The 26,573-nt window shown below is 38.1% G+C and overlaps 1 protein-coding gene across 24 annotated transcripts in view; it reads right to left on the bottom strand.

Moving 5' to 3' along the window:
- PARD3 (par-3 family cell polarity regulator) overlaps positions 1-26,573 on the bottom strand; it is a 444,438-nt gene that overhangs the window by 123,444 nt on the left and 294,421 nt on the right. For all 24 annotated transcript variants that reach the window (XM_068673555.1, XM_068673556.1, XM_068673553.1 and 21 more), the window contains 2 exons: positions 24,643-24,870; positions 18,568-18,784 (listed from right to left, as the gene is read on the bottom strand). In XM_068673555.1, coding sequence (XP_068529656.1) covers positions 18,568-18,784; positions 24,643-24,870 — 445 coding nt within the window. The remainder of the gene's footprint in view (positions 1-18,567; positions 18,785-24,642; positions 24,871-26,573) is intronic.

The raw sequence follows: 26,573 nt of genomic DNA, 5'->3' as shown, positions 1-26,573 counted from the left end.
TATTTCTTTACTGCTCACTCCAAAGGAAGGAACGATGGAATTAGGATGCGTGTCCTATACATGACCCACGGCAACTTCGGAATTTTACTGCTGCCAGCACTATTTCTTCCATAATGCACACATTGAATGTCCTGGCACACCCACATAATAACTTCCCCCACTGAAGCAACTGCTCACTCGTAATAACAACCTACGGCTGGAAGCTCACAGAGTGCAATCGCTAACAATATCTCCCTTGCAAAATAGCAATCACCGCCCATTTGTCCTGTGTCAGAGAGTCTCCAGACTTCTGCGAGAACATGGCCTTGAGAATACTGCCGAGTGATTTGATCCCAGCCCTCGCTGCTCACCTCACTGATGCAGGAGCTGTTCTCAACTGCACGCAGCTGGGTAGTGTGTGCCTGAAGCACCTGGAGATTTGCAGGCCCTTGTCTGAACCCATGATCATCTCATTCTCATTGCTGTGAAGCTGGCTGCTGCTATACTCGTTGCAGGTCTTACAAATGCAAATGAAATTACAACTTTATTTTTTTTTTTCCTGAAGTAGACACAAGAACTGAACTGCTCAGGACCAGTGCAGAATCAAAGCTTCTTGCACTAGTGAAAAGGAGGATCGTGTTTAAAAACAAAGGCAAGAACTCCTGTTGCAATTAAAAACCAAAACAGTGCAGAAAAGGAGCATCTGCGACACTGATGTTCAGACAATCCTGAGAATCTAATTCCAAGCTCCTGTCATATCCTAAGTGTGCTGCCAACAATTTGTGAGCTATAAAAGCCCTACCTAAAATCAGCGCACAAGATACCACTGCAGAGACACAAGTCACCCCATGACGCACAGCACAAGCAGCTGAGTTGCATACACTGCTGCCTTGCATATTTAGGACAGAATAAGTCCTGATGCTAAAGCTTGAGCTACATCAGATGCTGTGGAGCACCTGCTGTCACAGCAGCACAGTGCTGATCTGCAGCCACCACTTCCCCCAGTCTGAGTTGTAAGAAGCAGAACACAGAGTGAAAAATAAAGATCAAAAGGAAAATGGACATTTCCCCCCCAAACAATTAAAAAAATTACCTGTTTATTATCATATTCTTTCATAGACATAGCTTAATATTTCTTTGAGTACACACGTGTGTTAAATAATGATATTTTTATAACAGTAGCAACATTTAAAGACATGAACAACATCTCACTTATCAGCTACTTTATTCAGCAGTTCTCTCGTCTAAACCCTGTTTACAGTACAGCTAAACGTTAGCTATAAAAAGTTAGCTAAAAACAGTTTAATTTTATTCTGTAACTGCATAAGCAAGAACTTCCAGAAAAAAAAACTTCTATGACTAATTGAATACAGGTTGTAAATTAAAAATACCCTGTCTGTCCAAGAGTGTGAGAAATAGATGAAAGAGAGCAGCTGAAATCTTGTTCATTCTAATTGCCAAGATACTCCAGGGTTCTACTTAATTTATAGCTTCTTAATTCTCCTTTTACATTAAGGGTTAGAGAAAATTTCAAGATAAGTGTAAATGCTCAAAGTCATATTCACAGATCCACAGACTTAATCCTGAAACTCAGCCAACAATAGCAATTATAGTAAGTGAAAAAATCCAAAAATATGAGTGGATCATTTTTTAAAGATCACATTAGAGGAAAGGGCTATCCTCAGACCCTATGATACTAGTTTGTTGTATTATACTTAACAAAAAGATGAGAACACAGACCTACACACCCGATGCTTGACCCTAAAATAGAAAATCCCATGAACTTTGAGGATAATCTAATCAAACTCAAATGCACACCCAGATCTCTCTGTCAGTCCCTAGCTGGCTTACATTCAAACTTACTTGCTTGAATGACCGTCACCCACAAAGAGGTAGCCTCATCCAGCACCTATCACACTCGACAGAAAGATACCAACTAGAAAGTGGCTGTGGGCCAATGCATCAGAGCGACTAAACAGTGCGAGACTAAACAGAGAAGGAAGCTGCTTGGATTGCAACAGAACATTTAAAGAACAAGCTCAAGCTACATCATGATGCCATTTATAAAGATATGTAAAATGGATATAAAATGTACATGTAAATGATTTTTCATAAATAAATAGACTGAAGGAATGAAGAAAGGAGAATGTATGGTTGGTAGCAGCAGAAATTCCATATTTACAACTTATCTTAAAAATAGCTTCAGTTTACAAGAATATATACCAGTCTCCTTGATATAACAAAACAAATATACATATAATCTGCTAAATGGATTTTTCTCTGATGCGTTACTGATGAGACCATTGTCGTCTGCCAAATCATCCACATATTTCATTAGAATAAAGAGCTATAGAAGAAACATGCATTAGTTGATTAATGAAAAAAACACGAAAATTGATTGAGACAGAAGAAGTTCAGTAGCATTATGTTCCTTAATAGAAAAAAGGCCATCATTAAAAATTAACAAATGGTAAGTGTCTTGAGCTACTCCATCAGTGCCTTCTGTCTTCAACGCATGTTCTTTTCCCTGTAGTAGCAACAGTGCTCACACACGCAACCTAACGCTACTCACAGGATTTTGCAATGACTTGTGTAGTCTTTTTCACCCTCCTGTGTCAGCAAAATGGTAAGATTTATATTGCAAAAGATTATTGTGACACACACAAACATTCTGTTGCTAAAATAAAATTTAATAAGCATAAACAACAGTTCAACACAGCACACAAACAAAAATCACCCTGGCTCGTGATGACTTGAGTGTTTATAAGCCTTCTTTTAGAAGCAAAATTGTGCAAGTGCTATTTTTAAAAATATCCTTTTAAGTGCAAACATTTACATACTTGAAGTGTATTTCAAGCAACAGCCAGTTGTCACATCTAATCAAATTAGTGGATAAAGCTCCACTTGTTAGGAGGGATGACAGAAGAAGCTGGAGTGACTCAGCAGCATCACTGTCCTGAGGTGATACAGAAGCGCTGATGTACAGGCAAGCAAGAGCAAGGTACCTGGCTACAGGAGCTTGTGGGCATAGTTGAACTGAGCATTTACAACTTTTTATTTTGTACAGGTTTTCTCAGTGATGTTAAACCTGAGGAAACAGCAAACTTTCTGGTACAGCAGTCAGCTGAAACCCCCCTCTGCCAGGAAGGCTCCTGGAGAATTTAGGTGTCCCGAACCAAGAAAAAGGCATTACTGAAAGACACAGATAACTCATGGAAATGGAGAAAACCTCTGGAGAGATACATGCATATCACTTCAGAGCAATAAAGCTCACCTTCAAGCAATACACTCATGTGCTCATGAATAAAGAAACTAAAACCAGGACAACCAAACTTTTAGCCCTCTCTGCAGTTGCCTTCCAGTCAATGAGTACTACACAACACGCAAGGCTCTTCTGTGATATCATATTCACACATTTTCTCCCTGCATCCTGTGGTTCACTTTCCAAACATTAAAAAACACTTTTGGTGCTGTTCAGGTAGGGATTCATGTAGAGCTGAACAAACGAAGGCTTCCCAAAACCAGCAGCTAGGACAGCAGAAACATCGCCACACTTCGTGTGCGACATTACCAGCCATTCCCCCAACAACTTCCTGGAAAGATGTGGAAACAACATATGGGACTGGTAACTGGTTCCAGCCGCTGAAGCTTAATCCGCCTGCCTTTGTGAGTCAATATCCCAACTTCATAGAAAGCGGGTATAATGCCAAACCAATAGACATGTCATGAGGTTTCATTCAATTATTTTCATAAACAGTTTTGATAACATTTCCTGAAAGGCATGACACAACAGGCAGAATATTATTCACACCAAGGCGCTCTCTTTTCACAACTTAAGCATTTGTAATATTTACTTCCAGCATAAAATGGTGGAACTTTTAAAAACAGATTTCTTTTAGGAGATACCATCTGTTTGCAAATTTCTAAACAGAAGATAATCTTGCATCGCTTCTTGTGATTGCCTAAAAGCAGCAGGAATCATTGACAGGTGTAATAAAATAATAATAATAATTCACAAGAAATAAGAAAAAAACAAAACAAACTACTAATCCAAATTACTGCAGGCTGAGAAGGTCAAAGGAAGTGGGGATACTTTTACAATGATAATATTTTAAAAACACCACCGAGACAGCAAACAAACAAGAGATTCATCTGTTGAACGGCCGAACCAACTCAGTAAGCAATACCACAACGTACTAAAAGTCACCATAAATAACTGATTTCCATGGTGGTGAGCCAAAACCTGTTAAGCTGTGGATTGTGGCATCCCGGAAGGAATGAGGAATGAAAGAGAAAGCTTCTGCTTAGATACAGCTCTGCAAGCAAACATCAATGGTAGCAGCAGCCACAAAAGCACTACATGACATTTTAAGGGAAGTTTTGTAACTAAGTATTTTAAAGTTTGCTTTTGTGAGAAAACCTCTTTAATATAGTGCAAATATATACCAAAATGAGAGTAGTTATTGACCACAGAGTTCCTTGCTCCAAGATTAGAGTTCACATACAAAGCATGAGCTATTTGTCATGGAAGAAAGTAACTGATATGTGTGATACAGCCAAACTACTTCAGTCTTTTCATAGAGAATGTAAACTTCATGGGCAGCATATCCTTTCCGCACTGTTATTTAATGCACTTAAAAATGCTCCTGTCCTCCTTCTCAGCAAGAATTTGCCACTCCAGACTGCAGACTGTCCTGTCAAGTAATCCAGTACTGGGAATGCTGGGCAATAAGATGTTACAACAATAAATGGAAAACTATAAATACAAACTGCAGAAAAATAAAGTTAAGTTTCACTTACAAAATGAAGAGCAAGAATCCTGAAAAAGTCTACGTGAAGGCCTCCAGGATGTCAAGTCATCATTCTCACTCCACATACATAGAAATGGACATACAACCCTCTGCTTTGCTCTATGTAATGCTATAAAACAGGTTTTGTAAAAAAGTAATCCTACATGCTAAGCACCAATAGTCGCCTACTGTTAGCAGGTGCCCCACTATTTTTGATTCTAAAGCACAAAGTGATTATTCTTCTACAACCTAAGCAACCTTTTCTGAGTTGGGTAAAATGTTCCTGCCCAGCACGCTGGGCCCTCTTGCTCTTGCTCTTGCTCACGCCATGTTGAGCAAGTCACAAAACCTCGTCCCCACGCAATTCACTGGACAACTGCTACAGTGCAACCACGCAGACCAGGATGGGGACACATCTACTGCTGTACTTGTTGCACTCTGCAGATTAGTTCAAAAATTGTGGGCCAATTTAGGTATTAATAATACTACATTGTATGCCTCTAATTACCAGTGTCCACTAGGAGTGCTCACAGAGAGCATTTAAACCATGGCTACTCTTCAACATGATCCTGACAGCTACAGTTCTAATTCCTGCTCTGTTCATTTTAATGCATTATTGTTTCAAAATACAATGCTACAAAATTGCAAATTACATCTGGCTCAAGGGCTGATTATGAGAAATACTAGCACTTCTGCCTCTGCGTGAATAACTCTGATAATAATGAGAGATTGATTGAGCTCCAAGAAGTCCAAATGATGAGAAGGGTCAATTTGAACATTTCTATTAGCTTCTTTTGTTAAATCTAACACTTTGCCAGGCCAGAGACAAATACTGCATCTGGTTACCATGATTTTTTCCAACCTTACAGAAGTACAATTTAGAAAATGGGTACTGGTCTAAAGGCAGACCTTATAAGAAATGCTAATGAAGCATAAAAAACCATCCGTTTTACTGGTACTCAAGGCCAAAAAAAAAAAAAAAAAAAAAAAGAAAAGAAAAGTTGCAAAGGAAATTTGCTTCAACTCTTTCTTGGCAGAAAAGAAAAAATATATATAGTTGTTGGGGTTTTTTTTGGTACAAAAAGTCTTCATTACTCCAGTTTGCAACTGAAACGCTTGCTCGTGTATATATGAACATGGCATACTTTATGTAAACGTGAGTTGCAATAAAAGAGATTATTGAAGATGCACTTGCAACCGGCAAAGAAAGGAGGACACAAACGTAAAACACCAGCTAGTTAGACCAGGAAATTGCAGTAACATTACTCCAACAACTTAGTTGTGCAGCCTGGCAATTACACTGTAAAAAATCAGCAAAAGCCAACACAGATGCACAAAAAGTTAATCAAACTACTGACAGTTCATCCGGAACCTTCCAAAGATTAAAACTTCCCTACAGATCTCATTATCTAGAAATGTTAATATGTCAGTCAGCACTTTTTCTGTCAATTACTGAAAGTCGTGGTTGATACGAATCTCCTAGAAAATAACCTCTGTAGGGTAAATTAAGCTATAAGTGATGTCTCTATATCTTTAGTCTCGTTCACATATTTACACTTCATAGGAAGCAGGGAAGACACAACTGTTTTTCAGTACAGGACAACAGACAATACTGTAGGATCTGTGGGACGTGTCTAACGAAAATATTCCCCAAAGCCCAGATGAGCTGGCAGCTGCCATTATCTTTGAGGACGCCTATGGCAGAAAAATGCAATTCCCCTTGTTGAGCTGCAGTACCTGAGCACAGGTGGCTGTGGGCTACATTTGAGGGTTTCCTGTCCCGTTCTGGGTTCTACAGCATCACTTAAGTCTCTTCGGAGATGAAAAAGAATGAACTTTACTTGCAAATTATTAAAAATTAATGCCAATAGGAAACTTATCCAAGTGCTCTAGAACAAAACTTAATTAAGTTACACTGAATGCCCCTGAGTGGTCATAAAAACAAAAGGCAAAAAATAATAGCTATGCTGTTCTGGAACTCTGCTACAAAGACAAGGCTAAGCCAGAGGACCCAGCCTGAGCCAAGCCTCTTTTTTAGCACGCGTTAGCATGCCCTTGCTGGCTTCGCACATTTCTGCCGATTCTATCAGCTGGTACTCTGCCCAGCGGCACGAAAATTGAGTTTATATACGCGATACCTTCTGGGTGGAAAACGAAGAGCAAGACTTCGCACCACAGCGGCAGCAGCGGAACAAAACATCTCCGGGGCGGACGCAATGAGGCTCGGGTGGATCAGCCCTGGGAAGCCAGCTTGGCAGCGAGTCCCCACAGCAGCTGGCGCAGGGGCTTGCCCAGAGCTACCTTGAGCCCTGGGGACCCCCAGCATCCTGCAGCTGCCAGTAGTCGGAGCCTGAGCTGTCTGCACAGTAACTGCAGTCGAGATAACTCTATCAGTTGCGATTTACGCTGCTGATTATTTCAGGGCCAATTTGGGAACAGAGATTTATTTCAGATTGAAAATGTGTACAAGCCAGGACTCGTATTGGACTAATTAAAGGCAAGAGATGTGGGGTGGTGGGGTTTGATTTGGGGTTTCAACCCCCCTGTAAATAAGCTCCTAGCACAGAAGATCTGAGACTGGCACCAGCCCCATATGCACTGGCATTTTTGATCTCATTTGTATCTGCTCAGGCACTATAACTGAGTGACTGAGCTTATATTTATTTAGAAAACCAGACAGATGATATTTAAAATAAACCCAATCTTGACATCTAAGATATTCAGCTCCCAAGATTTTCTTCCTGAAATGAGATCAGGTCTGCTTGTGCTTTGTGCTGCAGACAGTATTACAGCAATCATTACTGCCACATTAGTATTTCTTCTGAATGTAAAACATAATTTTTATTATAGTCTAAAAAAAATCTTAAAAAAAAATTAAGTCCTGTTGAAAATGGCACCTAGTCTTCACTTTTATCTTACACAAGTTGTTTTCTTACTTTTACAGTTATAAAAGGCAAACAGAATTAGCAAAGTATTTTGAGTTCCAAAGATGATATCAGGACCCCTAGCAGTTACAGATGATAGCACTGTTGGTATCATTACCTGCTCAGCAACATCAGAGGAAAGAAATACTTTATCTGTAACATTACACATGAAACTGGTGCTTGTAGAAGCATGTTGTGTTCTCAGTTTCAGGATTTTAGCACTATGGGTTAAAGACAAAGATAGTATCTAAAATAATATTGTGAAATATTTGAGATTTATTTGTGGTATGTTGCTGTTGAAATGTGTAACAGTAATTCATCTTGCATTCTAAATATTTCTGGCACACCTGGTGTTGAATATGCTGGAAGCATTTGCAATTGGTACAAAAATGTCCTACATTCATTATGGTGGTACTCAAAAATGCTGATACAGCTAAAATTCGAGATGCATTTTTGTTACTAAATTCTCTTTTGCAAAACTTTATATAGCTAATCCACAAACTTTGTTTCTGATTAGACATTTTCTTATGAAGTACTACCTGCAGCAGCATTAACAGAAAATCTACATGTATTTTCAGTCTTCCAAAAATCACATCCACCTTCCAAACTAAACCCAACACCACCATCTGGAAGCAGTAGATAGCCTATGCTTTTAGCACACAGATATTTTGTATTTCTATAAGGCAGGAAATGCCAGAGAACATCAAAGCACTTGGAGACTGTAGCATGGAGAAGGTGCTATCCCATTTTCACAATGAGAAAACAGTCCTTCCTCAAAGCTTAAATGGCCTGTCAAACTCCCAGAGACTTCTAGACTGCAAGCACAAATAACTCTGGGACTAACTTTCTGCAGCCTCCACTCTTAGCATCTCCCTAACAAAGTCGAGTCTATAAAGTTAATACATCTGCTAAACTAATTATTTTTTAATAATTTTCCTACCGATACAGCATTACTAACATACTTCCAACATAAACTTTCAAACCCTTTAAAATAGCTATATCGATATGATATTATTAGGTATGCTGCAGATAGAACCATGAAGTAGCTCCATGAAAACACACCATATTCTTTTTCCTTTTAGGAGTAGGAGCTATAAGGCTGATGTCAAAAAAAGTCCTGAAAAAAAAAGTGTTAGCATTTGTACAGACTACGAATTTATCTTCTGCAGAACTAAACATTTCAAGATTTACTGTTAGTCACATCATCAGCTAGCCAAACATACCCTGTAAAACTAGTTCATGAAATGAATGTATTCCAGCAGGGTCTATTTTACAAACATCTACAGCCTTTTCTTGCACTCCTGCTTATTGTAAGCTTGTACAGAAGCAGTAAAAGTTAATATGCAGAGGAACACTACATTAACTACTGAAATGTTATTGCACATCAAAAAGGTTTACTGCTACTTTGCAAACATGCTTACCTGAGTGCCATAAAACACTGACATATAATGAGTCAGATCTATTGCAGTGCATTGCAATCAGGTCTTCACTCTCATCATGTAAAAGAATCTCCTTGATACAAGTCATTCTACATGATCTTCAAAAGAGAATTTTGTATATGATCTTCTACGGAATTTGTTAGTGTTTTGGAATTAGGGAAATACATAACAAATTGTCAGCAACAGGATAAATTGCTAAGAACTGAAGACAGATATACTATTTTGTACTTGAATACAAAGGCACCTGTGTTATTATCTCAAAAGATTCTTGAGCTGATGATCACTGAAAGCCTAGAAGACAAATCAGAGAAGAACCACTATATGGTTACCTGTTCTGGTACTGCACCTTTGGCAGTTACTACTGATTACCATCAAAGACAAAATATCGGGGTAAGGGGGCTTACCAGTTATCATTCAACCTTGTATCGCTGCATTCTTATGTTTTTACACAAAACTTTATAGAATGTGCTGAACACAAAAAGAATTAAAATAACATTTTCTCTCCCTCCAAAAGTAATATAAACCACCTTCTTTGTGACTGGCTGAACTACAAATGCTCAAGGTTTTACTTTGTATCTGTACTTCAAGATGAAAGTGAAGAATACCAGAATGAGTGCAACACAGAATTTATATTTTTAATTGAAAACCAGATGATAGTTTCCAGTGTCACATGAAATAGTAGAAAGAAAGATTTCTGTAGACTGTTTCTTCCTCGGTTCTAAAGAAAATCGAAATCTTTTCTAGCTCAGTGGATTATACTGGTTGCTATTAGGTATCATATCAGACAGTCACACTTGGTGTCCCACTAGTTGCTAGTTCAAAACTATTTAGAGCAAGACACACAGAAACACAGCAAAAATCACCTGTTTACAGGTAAATTTTTACTTAAAACTTAACACACAATGGGTGGCTCACAGTCACAAACGTTTGCTTAGCCATGTTATTTTCTATATTCTTGATGATCAAGGAACGTCAGGGCCAGCAAGACCCTCAGGGTAATCGTGTATCACAAACATCCTTTAAAATTTAAACTTTTTGGATGACAATCCTATTTTACGTACATATTTGTGCTTCGTGAGAAGGATAAGTAGATGTTAATTGATTCTGATTTTTTGTACCAGTGATTATTCAATGAATCTTGTTCCCATCTCCTCTTACCGAGGACAAATAGTTTTCACTAGGAGAGTGGTTAAGCACTGGAACAGGCTGCCGACAGAGGCAGCCGAATCTCCATCCTTGGAGATATTTGAAACTCAACGGGGCTTGACACTCGGCAAGCTGATGAAATGTGCAAGTTGGACTGCTGTGAGCAGGGGTTGAACCAAGCAGAGATCCCTTCCTGCCGGAATCATTCCATCAGTGTATTATTTTCAATGTCTGTTCAGTTCCTCCTAATTCTACTTTTTTCCTTTTTGTTTCTTTTGTTTGTTTGATTGCTTCTTTTTTTTTTTTCTTCTTTTTTTTTTTTTCCCCTCTAGAAGAACTGATAAAAGGATTCAAAGTGGGGACATAGCACTTGCAAACCCCATGGGTATTGTGTTTCTAATATCAGCTTAATATCAGCTTCTCTTCTACTCTTTCTACAAAACTTCTGTTCCTCTTATTTTTCTCAGAAATAGCAACAACAACATAAAAGCCTAAATAAGCTCTCTAAATGCCTTATATCCACCCTTTTCTTACTGTATTCATGAAAATGCATGACCTCACAGACTATTTCTATTCCAGTATATTTCATTTCAGAAATCATACTGACTTAAACCTATTTTGCCATTCTCACTGAAGTGTTTTACAGCTCTGTATTTAATGATTATTTCTCTGCACAACAGTAAGACACACGAAAATCCTAGCAGGGCATCAACATTCCTACACACTGTGAATCCAGATTGCTCACAAGAAGTGAAACGCAGCTGTAAGTTAGAGCTTTGTCTTTTAGAAAAGGATCAGCTCTCCTGCAGCTGCCCGCTTAGGTACCTCGAGTAACTACGACGTAATAGCCTGTGACATCTTCTGCTGTAAAAATACTTCAAGTTACATTAATTTTCTTCTGAGAAATACATTCCTATTCCTGTTTTTAAAAAGGATTTTCAAAAAAAGACTCAGCTTTAAAAACAATCTAGAGGCAAAGCATCTGTAACCTGTATCAATATACCAGTGCTATCAGCAGCAAATTAAATCCCCAAGGAACATTTCCAACAGATAATGAAACAAATGCCATTAGTGGAGCTTTTCATCTAACAGATTCTTCGCTTCTGAAGACAGTATTTATTTACCGTACTTTGTTAGGGACTAACACGTTGACTAGTTAGTAGTCTTCAATTATCACATCAGGTGGAGGAAAAAATCCTATTTCTAAACGAGCTAAAACTGAAATTGACTTTGAATCTCTGAACTGTCAACAAATTCTTCTATGAAAAGGCTTGCTTTACAGAGATTATAAAGTAGGTGTCATCCTTGACACTTGCATTCTATATTCATACTCCAGGCCTGGAAGAGAAACGCTGCAGAGCGCCAGGAAGGATCTTGGAGGGCTCAGCTGTCATGCTGCATGCCTCCCTCACTTGCTTTGCAGTCAGATACGGTACTGTAGATGTCAAAGGTTCTCTATTTAAACTCACTGACAAGCAAAGGAAGAATACTGGGAGAATATGTTAGCAGCTACTATGAACTTGTCTCTAGTATCAGGTCATCCCGACACTTATTTCAGGATGTTAGAAACAAAAGCTCTGATTCTATCCAAATTAAAAAAACATACAATATACCCTCGTCAGATTTACAAGTTCAAGATTTACTATGGGAAAATCCGGTGTTAAGAGTACATGCAACAAAGAGCTGCTTTCTGTCAGAATGACAAACTAGAAAGCCACATACGATTATGTTAATCTCTCGTTTCAGATCTCTCTCGCACAATTGCATACCACTGCTTTCTGTGTTTCGTGTAAAAGTCACAGAGTTTACTAACCATTTAATGAAGCTACATTCCTTAAATCCCTGACAGATTATGTGAGGTTGTTCGGATTAGAAAAAAGAATTTGCCTTTCCACTGCCCCCTGCCCCAATTATATTTTAGTCATCAACATCTGTACTACGGGGTGTTTGGGGATGCGGGCAATGAAACTCAAATCTCCTCCAAGCAACTGATTACCCCATGCAGAAGGAAACAACAGGAAAGAGAAAAAGTGTGGAGAGGAAGAAAGGAGAATCGCTTGCCTTTCCGAAAAGAAAAGCTATTTTCAATCAAGCTTATCTCTTTCTGTCCCTTATTTACTTTTAATTGGAAAGAAGGAAGTAAAGAATATGAAAATACTTTGAAAGACATTTGCAAGAGTCCTGGGTAATTGTCTGCATCAAAGATGACAATTTGCTGCATGGCTGATTTCATTTGAAAGGCTTTACTGAGTGTGCATCCCAGGGGCTGCCTGAAACTTTGAAAATGGATCAGGACAAAGTAGCCCAGAGCAGCGCAGAGCAAGGTGTCATTAGCAGTATTCAGCTTGCAGCCAGGATGAGGACTACGCTCCTTCCCCAGAAAAATTAAACCCAGCACACTTAGACCTTGCATTTAGGCTTTCAGTGGGTTGCACACACTTTTTCTAGCTGGTAGAAGAGGGGAAGCAGATGTGGACTTAATGATAGTTGTGCCAGCTGGCACAGAGAGTAGTAGCAGGCAAAAAACAGAGCACAAATGGCCCCAAATTCCATTTACCTGAGCAACGACCCAGCTCAACTTTTTTGATGAAATTTTTAGCATAAGTACCACAAGCTGTCTGCAATGTTCTCAGATGAGTATTAGCAAATCCAGGTGCAATTCAGTGTACAAGCAACAATCTTTGAAGTTTAAGATGATACAACAGACAGGTGCTTAAGCAATAATCTCTTCCTCTATGTTCTAAGACTCAAGATTTATGGTATTTTGTGCCAAAAGCAGAGCACTTTAAAAAAAAAAAAAAAAAAGTCTAACTTGCAGAGTTTATTCCCATGTTTTCTATCAAGTTCATGTATCAAAGTGTTATTCACCAACAGGAAGTCCTATTAGCCATGCTTCCACACAAAATACAATTATTGCTGCTTCTTAAGTAATTGCATGATGAAAATCAGACCACTGACTTTATCAGGTTCAAGGTATTTGCCAGTCTTGTTGATTGGGATATAATTCAACAGTATTTTACACAAGTCAGAAACCTTTTTGCCATGTGTCTGCTTAAAAGTCTGAAGGTTGTTATTAAACTTTCTGAATGTTGTTATTAAAGGGACATATTCTCAGCACCTTGGAAGCAGCTGTGTGGGAAAAAGGGGGGAAAAAGACAACAGTGTATCTGATTTCAGCTAAACAAGGTTGTAAAATAAATTATCTATTTCCTCTCACAGAACTGGAATAAACAACACTACAAGGCTCCCAGTAATCATTTTAAATGTAATTTTAGGATTAGATTTTAATGGTAATCTGACATATTACATTTGCATTCACTATTCAGTGCATTGATTTACTCACCTGGATGCTACAATAATCAAGAGAGGAATTGAAGATTAGTCACCGTACGTCACAGATTTACATTTTTATCAACCTGACAGGCCAGATCTTGAAATATACAGTCTCCAGTAATAAAAACACCTATGCATATGTTTAATGTTAAATATATTGTCTTGTTCCATAAACTTCAACACCCCGTGCTTCCCCACTGACAAACTATGTTTCTGTGGACTGAGGTTTTAATTCCTACAGTAGAAAATGTATTTATTTCTTGTTACATACTTATCCACAGTTACTTCAAAGTATATTACATCCTTCTCATTAGCAAACTCCAAAAATAATGAAAATATTTTCTAAATTCAACTAGAGGTTAAGACACAGTAGGTATATCCCCACATCTTTCATTCTCCTCAGCAGTTCCCCACAAAAACTCAAACATACCATTTGTATTTTCAAACCCATTTTTATCTCATTGTATTGATATATATCAATTTGTTTCAGCATGCTTTTGTTATCACACAGTGACTGTCCCTCCAATATTATTTTACCATGACATGACTTGTTGCTACTTCTCTTCTTCCTTTTGGAAACCCAAAGCTGCCTTTCTCTTTTTTTCTCAACATCTTAGTAGTTCAGTTTCTCTAAACACGTTATTCCTCAGACACAGCGTTTCCTGAGACTGAGCACTTTGCCAGACATAATTTTTCAATCACAAAACTCTCCATTGAGAGTCCTCCTATACAAAATCCCCAGTAAGATTGTGGCCTTCTACTTCCCTGCAAACAAAATAAAATCCAAAACATTAATGGAACAATCATAGTGATGTCACTGTGTTACCAAGTCATGGTTTTGGGCTATCAGAGAATATTATACGTGGTTTGGGGAAGCTGGGGAAAGATGCAGAGCTGCCACTTCTTCCATCTATGACATATTATTTCATCAGGCTAGTCAACCATCTAAAGACTTTATCCAAGCTTGTACACTGTGAATAAGCAGGGAGGAAGTATAAGGATCTCAGGCAATCAGCTGCACCACAGCAGAGCATCATTTCATGCACAGCTACAAGTAAGAATAATCTCAAATCTTACATACTGACAGTCCCCACTTTCATAAATTAAAATATCCTCTATTGACAGGGGCAGGAGGAGGGAAAAGTAAGCAGCATACACAATTTTCTCTCTCAGGAGAGGAACATCACAGAATCCCACAACATAGAAGCCCATCAAATTAATGCATCCCTACCAGCACTAATTATAGGTGCACTGTTTGAAACTACGGAGCCTCTTGCTTAACGCAGTACTACAATGACTTATTTATCAACTGGATGGTTTTGTCAGGTTCGTTTAATCAGGAAGAAAAATCTCTACAGAAATAAACAAAATCACACTCAGAAATGAGTAAACGTATTTTAGCTTCCAGTTGGAGATGCATAAAGATTTTTATAATCTTCTGATGTCAAAACATACATCCATTCAAGCCTTCTTAGCAGCAAGACACAAAAACTAGCAGAACTTTCTATCAGCTTCCCCAAAATTATTTGCTCAGCTGTCAATGGCCATCCAGGCACCCCTTAAATGTCAGCAGTGGAGAAGGTGGAACTGCACAGCCTCTCCCCGGTATGTGATTAAAGACAGAGAATATAACACATAATCCCACTGCAGGGATAAGACAGACAGGGGGATGATGCAACTGCTCAGGTAAAACAAATATGTTCTGGTGTAAGCAAGCTCTGCAGCACCCACAAGCAGCACCAAAGCTGATCTGTCAGAATCTCCCCAGAGAGATCAATATTTTTGTTCAACATTTTTCTAGGTTTACTTATACCCTATATTTATCTGTGAGCTGAAAGAGAGACCATTAAGCCAAATGTCAAATTTATAAATATTATTCTCTTCTGCTCTCAAATGTCAATTTGGAAAAAGAAATACACACGTACTCAGACAGATTTATTTCATTGAGAGAAAGGTGAACTTCCAGACTGTCTGCAGCCCAGTGTGAGCAAAGGTCCTCAGGAAACAAGGGGAGCTTGGTGTGTCAGAGCACTGTGTTTTACAGCTCTCGCTCACGGTTACATCAAGCCTCTCTGCTCTGTTTGATGAAAGCAGTAAAACAATGCGAGTACTTAAAAGATTTACTTATGATTTTAACCTGCTATCTGAATCATCCTGGGATTTCTTGGAAATGATGACTAGATGCTGAAGGATAAATGTAACCTAGGATCCCCTTGTGGGAGTTCTCATCTCACGGTACAGTTTAATGAAGATCCCAGTACCAAATCCTAAGATTTTAACTGAAGGCAAGGAGACTTATTTTTATACATTACATAGACTCCGCTTCAGAAGCTGTCAGTTTGCATACAGGCAGTAAAAAGCCCCTTGGCTAAATACAGGCATCGAATAAAGTGTCAGTTAACAGTAATTTCACCCCGCAAGTGTTCTTGCCCATACAACTTAATGAAGAAAGATTGTTTTACGATAAGAGCAATGAAAAGGAGGAAAGAAAGAAAAAGGAGAAAAGAAAAAGACCTACAAAGAAATGACAGTGTTACAAAGAACCCAAACAGCCAATTACGCTTTGATCATGGCTTGAATTTCAAGTGTTACTGTCATCATTATTTTCCACTGCACCACTTCTTTCCCTGATTACTCGGTATCTATGATGTATGTTGGATATACAGCAAAAACAAAGCATGGTATAGGCAGAAGCACTAGCTTATCTTTCAGCCATAATAAAGCCTCTCTCTCAAACATTATTGAGATGCCTGTCAACAAAGCAAATCTGAGCACCGAGTGGAAATGAGGCATAACATTTAATTCCTTCAATCAGCATTTTCCTGTTTGCCAGGAGCACCTCTCCTGGGTGGGCTGACAAGGTGCAAGCTAATTTAAAGATCCAGGAGAAGTCAAACTGCATCCGGATAGCACTGCTCCCACGTTAATTAAGAGGAGACTGAAAAGTAAAGTTCACTCAGAAATGGTACTGAGGGAAAAAATAACTCAAGGAAACATTGACTGTTAGGAAGTGCAGACAACAAAGTGATCATTAGACCTTCTTATCAGTAAAATTATAGTTTTCAGATTAAAGATGTAAGAAGTGTTATATCAAACATACAGACAAGGTTACTTCATATTTTGCTGGGAGTGTCTGATTAAAAATTGTACTAATTGCCGCTTTCACATTAATTTCCATTCAGAGCTTTCAGAGCTACACTGGAACACCAGACACGAGGCTCTAACGCCGAAAGGGAAGAAAGCAGATGACAAGGTCTGGACTGACTTGGCTCTCCGAAACAAGAAGCCTTCCCTGTTTGGAGGGGACTCTCTGCAAGTCAGATCTTTGTCTCCGTACCAACACTTGCAAGATGAAGCAGCTCCCTCACAGGTCCTCTGGGCACGAGGAGCATTATACAGGGGGAACCCAAAGACTAAGGAGCTGCCCAGCTTTCTAGATGCTGTGCAATACCTTCTGACTGAACTGGCTCACCAAATAGCACTCATGTTACCGTTACTTACAGCCTGCAGAATTTATCATGTATAATTTGCCTCAATTTTGCCTGTCATTTATATTGTCATAGCCATTTACACCAGAAATCTTAAAGTCCTAAAACAAAGCTGCAGAAAAATGGCAAAGACTACAGAAAAGAACCGGTTGGCATTTTGCATCCCTAACCTTCTCCTCTCCCCTTGAACACGGTGCAGCCCTGCGCTGGGCTTCAATTCAGGCAGGCAAGCACCCAGAAAATGAAGGTAGCCCCATAGCACGTTCATACGATCAGGCTGAGGTACTCTCCTCCTACTGAAGTGTGGGGCTATCTTTTCTGACACTTTTGGTACTGTTGTGTATGCTGCCTAACAACCTGATATGATTTTGTTTCTTTTCTAAATAAATTTTCTAACTATTATTTTCAAACTTTTTCAATCCAAAGTTAACTAGTTTTGTAATGTCATTCTGACAGAACAACTCTCAAGAACCTCAGCAGGTACAACCAAAGTTCAATCACAGGATAAAGATGATAACAGGTTTTAAGTAAATTGAAGCTCCACTTAAAAGTTTTCAGAGTAGAATCACTGTTAGTAAAGCTTTAAAATAATACCAGTATCTCACTTCAAAATTAAATAGTGAATCACTGCATACATAAAAGAAATCAAACACTTCCATATTATTTTTTCTTGGAAATATATTTATTTACTTTAGCTAGTTAAAATAAAGACTGATTTTCTTACTCTCTCACCCCTTCCCACAAGTGTTCAAAGGTGTTTGTCATGTTTCACCATTTACCCAGAACAGCAGGGTGTCCCTCAGCAGTCTGCTCCTTTCAGATCCCTTATGTCTGCTGGAGAGACAACCGTCTCCCTTCAAAAAATTCAGTACTTGGTAAAAATCAGGTCTTACACTGACCCCTTCTCCAGAGTGTGGGTTCACAGAACACCCAATCTTATTTAGATCCTGATTTCCTTGACACAAGCCTGCTGCTTTGCATTCTCAAACTGATGTATCTCTTTCGCATCTTACTTCCATAACACCAAACAGCTTAACAGTAAAGCAAAAATACCCACACATTTAGTAACACGTAAGCTTTGGGTAAAGGATTAGGAACAGCACAGGTTAAGAAGTAAAAAAAAAAAAAAAAAAAAAAAAAAATATTTGATCTGTTGAGGAATATGTGCACTACTTAGACATCAGCAATGACTCTTTTACAGACCAGGCAGCTTGAATTCTTAAAACACATTTTTCCTTTGCAGTCCCTTTAGCCCACTATACCCAACAGCTTTTATTCCATTCTGAGCTGCTTTCCTTTCATGACACTTTTCATAAACTCAGAAACTGAGAGATATGCCTAAATAAGTCGTGCATGTGTTTTTCTAGTAAAATACGGCCTCAGGAAACAGTTACAATATAAAGGCTTCACCTAAAAGACAAAGCTGCATTTTATAATTCATTCTCATATTTGATTGCAAAGGACCTACCTGAACATGTCTCCTAAGCCCTTCAGCATTCCTTTCTTTGCCTTAATTTTATCCTTCTCTTTATCTCGATCTTTCTTCTTTTCCTTTCCAGCCTTTTTTCTGTCACCTTTATCTTGGCTTCCATTCATCTGTCTCTCCAACGAGTGGGATGGCTGGTCACTTGCTGTAGACACAGATTCTCTACCAGATCTTGAGCTTTCCTCTGTGTCTTCCTCCACTGAAAGTACAAATTAAGAAACATCAATGGGATAACAACAAACAATAAAGGCAGTTTTTTGGCATATTACATAATTTATTTTCAAGCAGGTTATATGGACAAAAATAAAATAATTCCATTCTTTTCCAAAATCAGTATCTGATGATTTGGGTTTCTCCTGGAATGCCCCTGTGTGCTATTACATGCAATCTTAAAGACAAGGAATTCACCTCTGCAGAACACTCTGAAAACTTGATTCGTGCATTGTGGGTATTCTGAATAACTTATAGATTAATAGGGAGGATTATTAAAGTGATGTAAATTGGACTCTTTTGTTTCACCATCTAAATCAGTTGAAGAAAGCTTCAGAAATGTCTGCAAGAAACAGCAGCAGTGCAGCATGCCCTGTCAGGAAATTCTTAGTAATACTCCCATAAAAATATGAAAGTCATTAAGGACTGTTAACCCTCAATAGAAGCCTTAATAGACTTTTTCTTCTGCTACAAATACTATAATGGTTTTCTTGCACTACTTCATTTCCTGGAGAAGTATAAAGCATGTCATGCATCATGGCTTTTGTTCTTCCATAGACTGCTTGTGATGGAGCAGCTTGGGAGGCTCAGGTGGGGAGATTCCACCGAGCGCAACAAGCAAAACATTTTAAGAGCCCCTAACGTGATTCTTCTCTGTTTCTAATCCAAGAACAAGACCCAGAGAATCCTAGAGTATAGCTAAGGTCAAGTTTAAACAGACTACATGTATTGCAGAAAGCCTGAAACAGAAATGACCAAAAGAAACAATCCAATCAGAAACTGAAAACTCCCCCAGTAGTTTAGCGAGAAAGAAATAAAATATGTCAAGCACAGGAGTTAGAATACTGCAGCCTTTCTGACTTAGCTTAGAGTCAAGCTGTGATCACCCAGGAGCTTTAACATGTTCTATCATCACCTTAAAAGCAGGGCTACACCATCTTCCAACAGACAGCATAAAGCAGCAATTAGAATCACAGGTGCATACTTTGTAGTGTTTCCTGTAGCTCTAAGAGGCTCCAAACAACTTTTGGCAGTAGAGGTTGGAAAATTTATTATTTTTTTTTCAAGTATAGTCTATTGGAAATAAACTTTTTTTTTTAATAGCCAAAAAAATTTGGAAATTGCCATGACATAGAGGGAAAAAAAAATAAATCACTTTTAATTTAGCATATGTTTACATATTATTATTACTCCTACTAGTACTGTTATTTGTAGACCTCAGCGACTCCTCTACAGCCAATGAAAGTGTGTGATTTTTAAGAAATTTCTCATACATAGAGTACTGTAGAATATAAATTTGTTTTTCTTAGTCATCTTTCATATTCACCTTACCAGTAATTCACTGAACCTGAAAAGTCTACAAATCACTAGCTGAAAGCCACTCAATATTCTATCTTCTCTCTCTCAGATGCTTGCCAAGAAAATAGTGTTTATACTCTAATATTATAATACACAGACCTGTCCAATAGACTTAATACTTGCTCAGTGAGTATCCCAAGATTTCTATAAATATTCTCCAACCCTGGAAGATCACATAAATATATTTCAAGAAAAACATACCATATTAGATAAATATCAACATTAATAACTATTTTTGAATCTCAGCTCTGAATTACATACTCTGAATTACAAATCACCAGCAAGGGGAAAAAAGAATAAAAAAGAAAAAGAAAAAGAAAAAACATGGTCCCCAAAATTCTTATTAATTTATCCTCAGGACTGCTATCAATTAAGCAGATGAAACAACTTCTCAGTTGTAGGCACTGATTTAATGTTTGGATAATTTTATTTTAGAAAATGAATAGGCATTTCCTATACATCTGTGTACTAGCTGTACTTGTATTTTTTTTTGTGAAAGTGTTGTTTAGACAAAGTTTGGGATGATATTTAATTATTATTAAGAGTATTGGAAAACCACTTTGGAATAGAGATGCTAATTTTTTGCATGTTAATTTATAGCTACAATCTGTTCCCATTAAACCAAATAGACATTTAAATGATTGTACTTGCAAATGATTATAATTAGTAAAATTAAAAATTAAAAATTAGAAATCTGGCAAATTCTGAAGTCAAATGTTTACTTGGTACTTCATTTCCAGAATTTCTAGAATTTTAAAGATGAACATATTTTGTCCTATGGTTGTTCATATTCATATGACAACACATTATTTTACTCCTAAATATGTATTAAGTGTATTGTGCTATGCTGAGTTGCTGAACAACTTGTCATAACAATGCCTCGTCTTATTGTTTTGCATATTCTGTGGAAATAATATTGCCTCCTTTCCACAGTTGTGCTACAATAAATATTTGTCTATCACACACATTTTGCTCGCAGTTAACTCCATAGCTTAGAACAAGTTGTGTGAACTACATGTAGGACACCTGTTCTCTCGAAATAAACACTGGTGACTCTACTGGAGTAAATAGATTTCCAGTTTTCTTAAAAAGGCATGACATGAAGAAACTCGTTTCACTTTTATGCAGAACAGTCATTCTGCAATTAACATACACCTAATTACTAGTGTTTAGAACAAATGCAAAGGCTGCTCAATTAAAAATTCAAGCCCAGGCTACAAATGAAACTTCTCATTTCTGCTAAGTTGAAGTAATGACATTAGGTTGCCACAAGACACAGAATGCATTTGCTTTGGTGCTGTTATTTCCTTCCTTCTTTTCCTGCAGACTCCTATTCCTCCCCCCTCTCTATGCAGGATGCTGAAGCCAAAAAAAATAAATTGGAGTATACTTTAAACATCAATTAAAGCTGAAAACTAGCGTCATTTCATGAACCACACTGTACTGAAGAGATCTACACAAACAGGTATTATGAAGCTATTCTCCTAATTAGGCCATAAAATGGAAAAGATGCACATGAGGAATCAAAGCTACTTAATGTGAAGCTATTTTGCCACTAAGCTTCCAGGCCTCTTATTGTGATATTTAATACAGCCGTAGATTCTAGCAATTAAGATTCAGCAAAAGATTAGAAAGCTTTGCCGATCTCTCCCAATCCAAATGCCCTGCTCTCATTCAAGTCACTAAAGATAAACATTTTGCTTTCAGTCAGCTATTTCGAGTATTAAGGAGGTAAAAAGGAAAAAAAAAAACAAAAAAAAAAACAACAAGAAAAGAGAATCAGGCAAAATGATCTGTAAAAGCTAAACACCCACACCTTTCCACAAATATTACTTCTTTACAGAGATTAAAATTCATACCCATCTTCTCAAATACTTCTTAAAATGTTGTCCTGGAACTGGACACAGTGATCTGATTTTCATCCCGCATCTAGTAATTTAATAACATCTTTTTCCAAGGACAGCAAATACATTCATAGGAGAGTTAGCCCCTCTGCTACATATGCTACCTGTATTTATATGGCTTTCCTATATTGGGTGATGACATGTTAAGAATTATTCTATAAAATATATTGCAGTGCTGTTATTTGCTGCTCCAAAGAGGGTCACAATGTCTGGAAGAAAAAAGCATTCAGCACTGAAACATTTGGAGAAATACTTGGGAAAAATATCAAGTAAAGCAAATGAATCCAACCTCAAGGGCATCAGCAAATTGACCACCAACATGTTTGCCTGGGTTTTATAATGCCAGAAAGCCACATTTTAATTTCAAACAATTACGGAATAATTAAATGCAATTTAAAAAAAAAAAAAAAACCAAAAAACTTATGCCATGTCATTATGGCAGCAGTGAGACATTAGTCACATTAGCAACAGATTGTTAAATCAACTTCTATGTATTCAAAGGTGTCCAGGCTTTTTCCAGCTGAAGACATCACTTGGCAAATTCTCTGAAATCTGAAGCCACATATAATTTACACAAAGTGGAGGAGACTGCACAGACACAGAAATGTTCCGAAAAAGACAGACCTCAGTACTGTAGACCTAGTATTTTGAGCTGATCCCAGGCCCCACATGGCTGGGCCAGCTCTTAAACTCCACATCCACCATTAGAAGCAAAAACCTAGAGAGCCTTCTGTGCCATTCCTCGAATGAGCTGTGTCCAGCCAACATCCTGCATTTGCTTTACAACTTGTCTGCTTCTATTACCTTGGCAGTCCAAGTTTCCAGATTACTATTTAGATGTTTTATTGTAATATATGGAAGCTATTAAAATGCATGCAACTTCAACAGAATGTGCGGTACTATGCATGTACCTAGGTCACACTTTGTTCAGCCCTTCCGTACAATATGGGATTTGAGAACAACCTCGCTCTGGCTCTCCCAAGATGGCTCTTGGTCCATCAATGCCAGAATTCTTCATCCACGAGGAAATGAGGACAAAGACTCACCCCATGGCATTTCACTTTCAGCCAGACGGTTTTGTCTGATTTCCACTACTCCCATGCAAAGGATACAAAGGCCATCAAACAGTTCCTTTCCACTCTATGCATTGTATCAATAAGCTCAAAACCTCTTGCAGTAATCTCATAAACCTATACTCACCTAGAAAGTCTTTCTTGATAAGTTTTGCTGTCATGTGTAACTTCTGGATAAGCCCTAGATATTTAATGCCTCAAAACAGGATATTACTCAGTTGGCTCACAACAAACAAGACCCTTTAGAAAAATGCTGTCTTGTGTCCCAGAAGACCACTGGCATGAAGTTTGGGAGAATGATCAGGATCACTACGCATTTTCTCATACCTGCTCTTCTACTGGCCAGGAATAGATTGACAGCCAACAGCACCAGACCAGCATTTAGCCTCACTGCTGCGTGAAATTGCTAGGTGCTGTGAGAGGGAAGCAGAATTAATTCTGTCCATAACTACCTTTGAGAAAAGTGACTGGCAAAATGACCTCCCTTTCAGTCTCAGAACAGTTTTAGAAACAGACATATTAAAAGAAAAACAACAGAAGAGTTTTAAAAAATAAAAGAGTGACTACACAAGTCGCTTACAACAGAACATTATAGAATGACACTTCTGAGAAAGATTTTCTGAAAGTAAAAAAATTTTAAAAAGAGAGTGAAAAATCTCTTTTCAAGCTTTTTCTGTTAGTGTTCAGGCTAAATATTTTACCACTTCAGCTTTCCAAATATCTTATTCATTCATAAACTACTAACTAGCTGCAGGTAGATTAAAAAAAAAAAAAAAAGCTGCTGGTGTGTGACAAGTCGAAACTAGTACAACATGAAGGTTAAAAATTCAATAATTTTAATACAACCCCTGATTGAGGTAATTTACCATTCACACTATTTTCATTCAATATGAGTTGTCATTTTACCAGCCCATTCTTACATAGTTCAATAATGATAAGGTTAGCTTTGAAGTGATTCTTTTATGTTAATGACATTCTCCACATGTTGGGTCATACTTCGGGTTAAAGAACTGAAAATGTAAATGAATGCCCATTAGGGTGGGTAATAGCTGATCATTAACTTTATATTTTATTAGATCTGCCAGCCTTACTCATTCTAATTAAAGGACAGTGATTTCTTTTTTTTCCCCCAGACACTACAAATGTACCCTTTCTAAGTTAGATGCACATATTTTTGTAACATGAATTCAGTGTTTCTTTTTCTTTCTGCGTAAAATGTTTCTAATTTACATCAGTAAATTAATTAGCTGTCTTAGAGAAAATTTTCATAGTAAGTAATTTAAGTAAACATAATCCTAATAATCTTATTTCCTTGTTTTAGGAAGGAAGGAAGCTGCAGAGTGTTGCAATCTGCTAATGCATATGAAGGGCAAAAGCCTGAACAAAGCCATGAAGAGAAGTTAGTTCTATTCTTTTAAAACCCTAGGATAATTTTCTATCACTTTTAATCACCTTCTAAAGGATTAACTTATACTGTTAACATTCTTTATGTATAACAATAGTTTACTTACGAGTTTCCATGCCTTCATCATCATCATCTGCTACAGGTTTATCATACGATTTGTCTATGGCAGCTCTGAAGCTTTCATTGCAGCCTCGTCCTCGGATAATTCGTGGGCGTGGGCGGTGGAAGGGAATATCACCATTCAGAGTCACCTCAGCAACTGCTGTCTGCAGGCTTTCTAATGAGCTGGATTTCTTCAGACCTAATGAAGGCCCCACATCTCTGGTTGGGGAACCTTAGTGATTTAGGGAAGAAAAAAAAAGTAATTAGAATTAGTGTAGAGAACTGCATGCTTGATTATGCATATCCATTGTGAAAGTCTTTGGGGACACACTTAACATTATTCACATCATCTCTCAATAATCTGTAGGGAATTCTCTGCAGATTTGTTGGTCTCAGAAGTGAATGAGTATGTCAAGTTATAGTCAACGAAACCGACAATGTTAGTAACGTCTGGCTTTTCAAATTAGTGAAAAGATACCAACATCTCTTACTATTATTTTACCAATTTGAATGATAAAGTAATCATGGGGCTTTAAAAACACAGCTCATGAAAACAACAGAGATACATATCTAACTGCATCAGACAAAACTATTAATTATTTTTTGTTTAGAGATGAAAATTTCATCTGTACTAGCAACTGAGAGCATATTCTGGGCATGAATCCTATTGTGTTTCGAGTAATATTCTTGCAAAGTACCCCAACTTCTGGCTTCAAGGCTTCATGTTGTTCTGGCTTCATGTTGTTTGGTTTTAATTGAGTTTTAAAGACTCACATCAAAATGCTAACTATTTCATAATGAAATACTTCTGAGAAATATCAGTTGACTTGCTGGGATTTTGTGAATTTGTTTAAAAAAAAAATCTGTGGAAAGGACCCAATTAGCCAGGCAATACCAGCTACCCAGCTGGAAAAGAAACACATTCCTGGCAGTGCCCAGGTTGGTGCTTGGGCAGCCCTACAGCTGGGGCTGAGGGCAGCTCTTATCACTGCTGCACGCTCAGAGGAGTGCCAAGAAAGCCCTAGCAGCCAGTGTTCTGCAAAACTCCTTCCCCATCCAGACTTGTCTTCTTGGCTTTGTGGACTAAATGTCTAGCTTCTGTTTTTAGATACACACACTCACAGTGCTGACAATTGCACAGTTGGGTCTCACAGTTAAAATGGAGAGAGATCTATCAGGCAATAAACAGATAAATAAAAATTCACTGTGTTTGTTTAGAGTGATTTTGTTCAGAAGCGAAGAATAGTCCTGGCCAGCTCTTCCATAGGATTTGTGGCTTGAGAGAAAGAAGAGGCATGATCATCCCAGCCAGATTCCCTGAAGTTATGAGATCAGAGCCCTCACCCAGAATATAGAAAATCTCATTTTTCTTGACCTGAAGGGAGCTGAACAGAGAAGGGTGCTGTGGCACCACAGCAGTCCCTGGCGGGGGGTGGGTAGTTAGTCACCACCCTCATCTTACAGAGGTACAGAAAGATCAAGGGACTTGTTCAAAGCCAGACACCTCCAGGAGACAGAGCCAAGCACTGAACAGGGCCACCAAAGCAAAAAACAACCTGCTTGTAAGCAAGGTCTGGTGTGAATGATGCAAAAAACGAGTTATCTTTTTAAAGTATTTATACCAGAATAATATAAAGCTCTGGAACTGATTCCTGTTATGGCAGATGTTGGAGGAGAGGAGAGACAGTATCTGTCAAACTTCTGTGACACAGTTATGTGAAGTTACATTAAATGGGGAAGGGGGAGGAGGAATAGCACTAATAACAGTTTCTCTCATCAGTCAGTGTTGGGAGGTGTGGGATGGAAGCCGGAAGAGGGGTGCGGGACCTGCAGAAAGGCAGCATGGCAGGTCCTCTCTGTGTTTTTTGCTAGCTTGGTGTTAGGTAGAGCAAGGTGACAAATGCTGTCATTTTCCACTCATCTATTAAGAGTCTG

Source organism: Anas acuta, chromosome 2, assembly GCF_963932015.1.
Source record: "Anas acuta chromosome 2, bAnaAcu1.1, whole genome shotgun sequence".
Taxonomy (NCBI): Eukaryota; Metazoa; Chordata; class Aves; order Anseriformes; family Anatidae; genus Anas; species Anas acuta.
The sequence above is the reverse complement of the archived record's forward strand: the minus strand, read 5'-3'. Positions and strand labels throughout refer to the sequence as shown.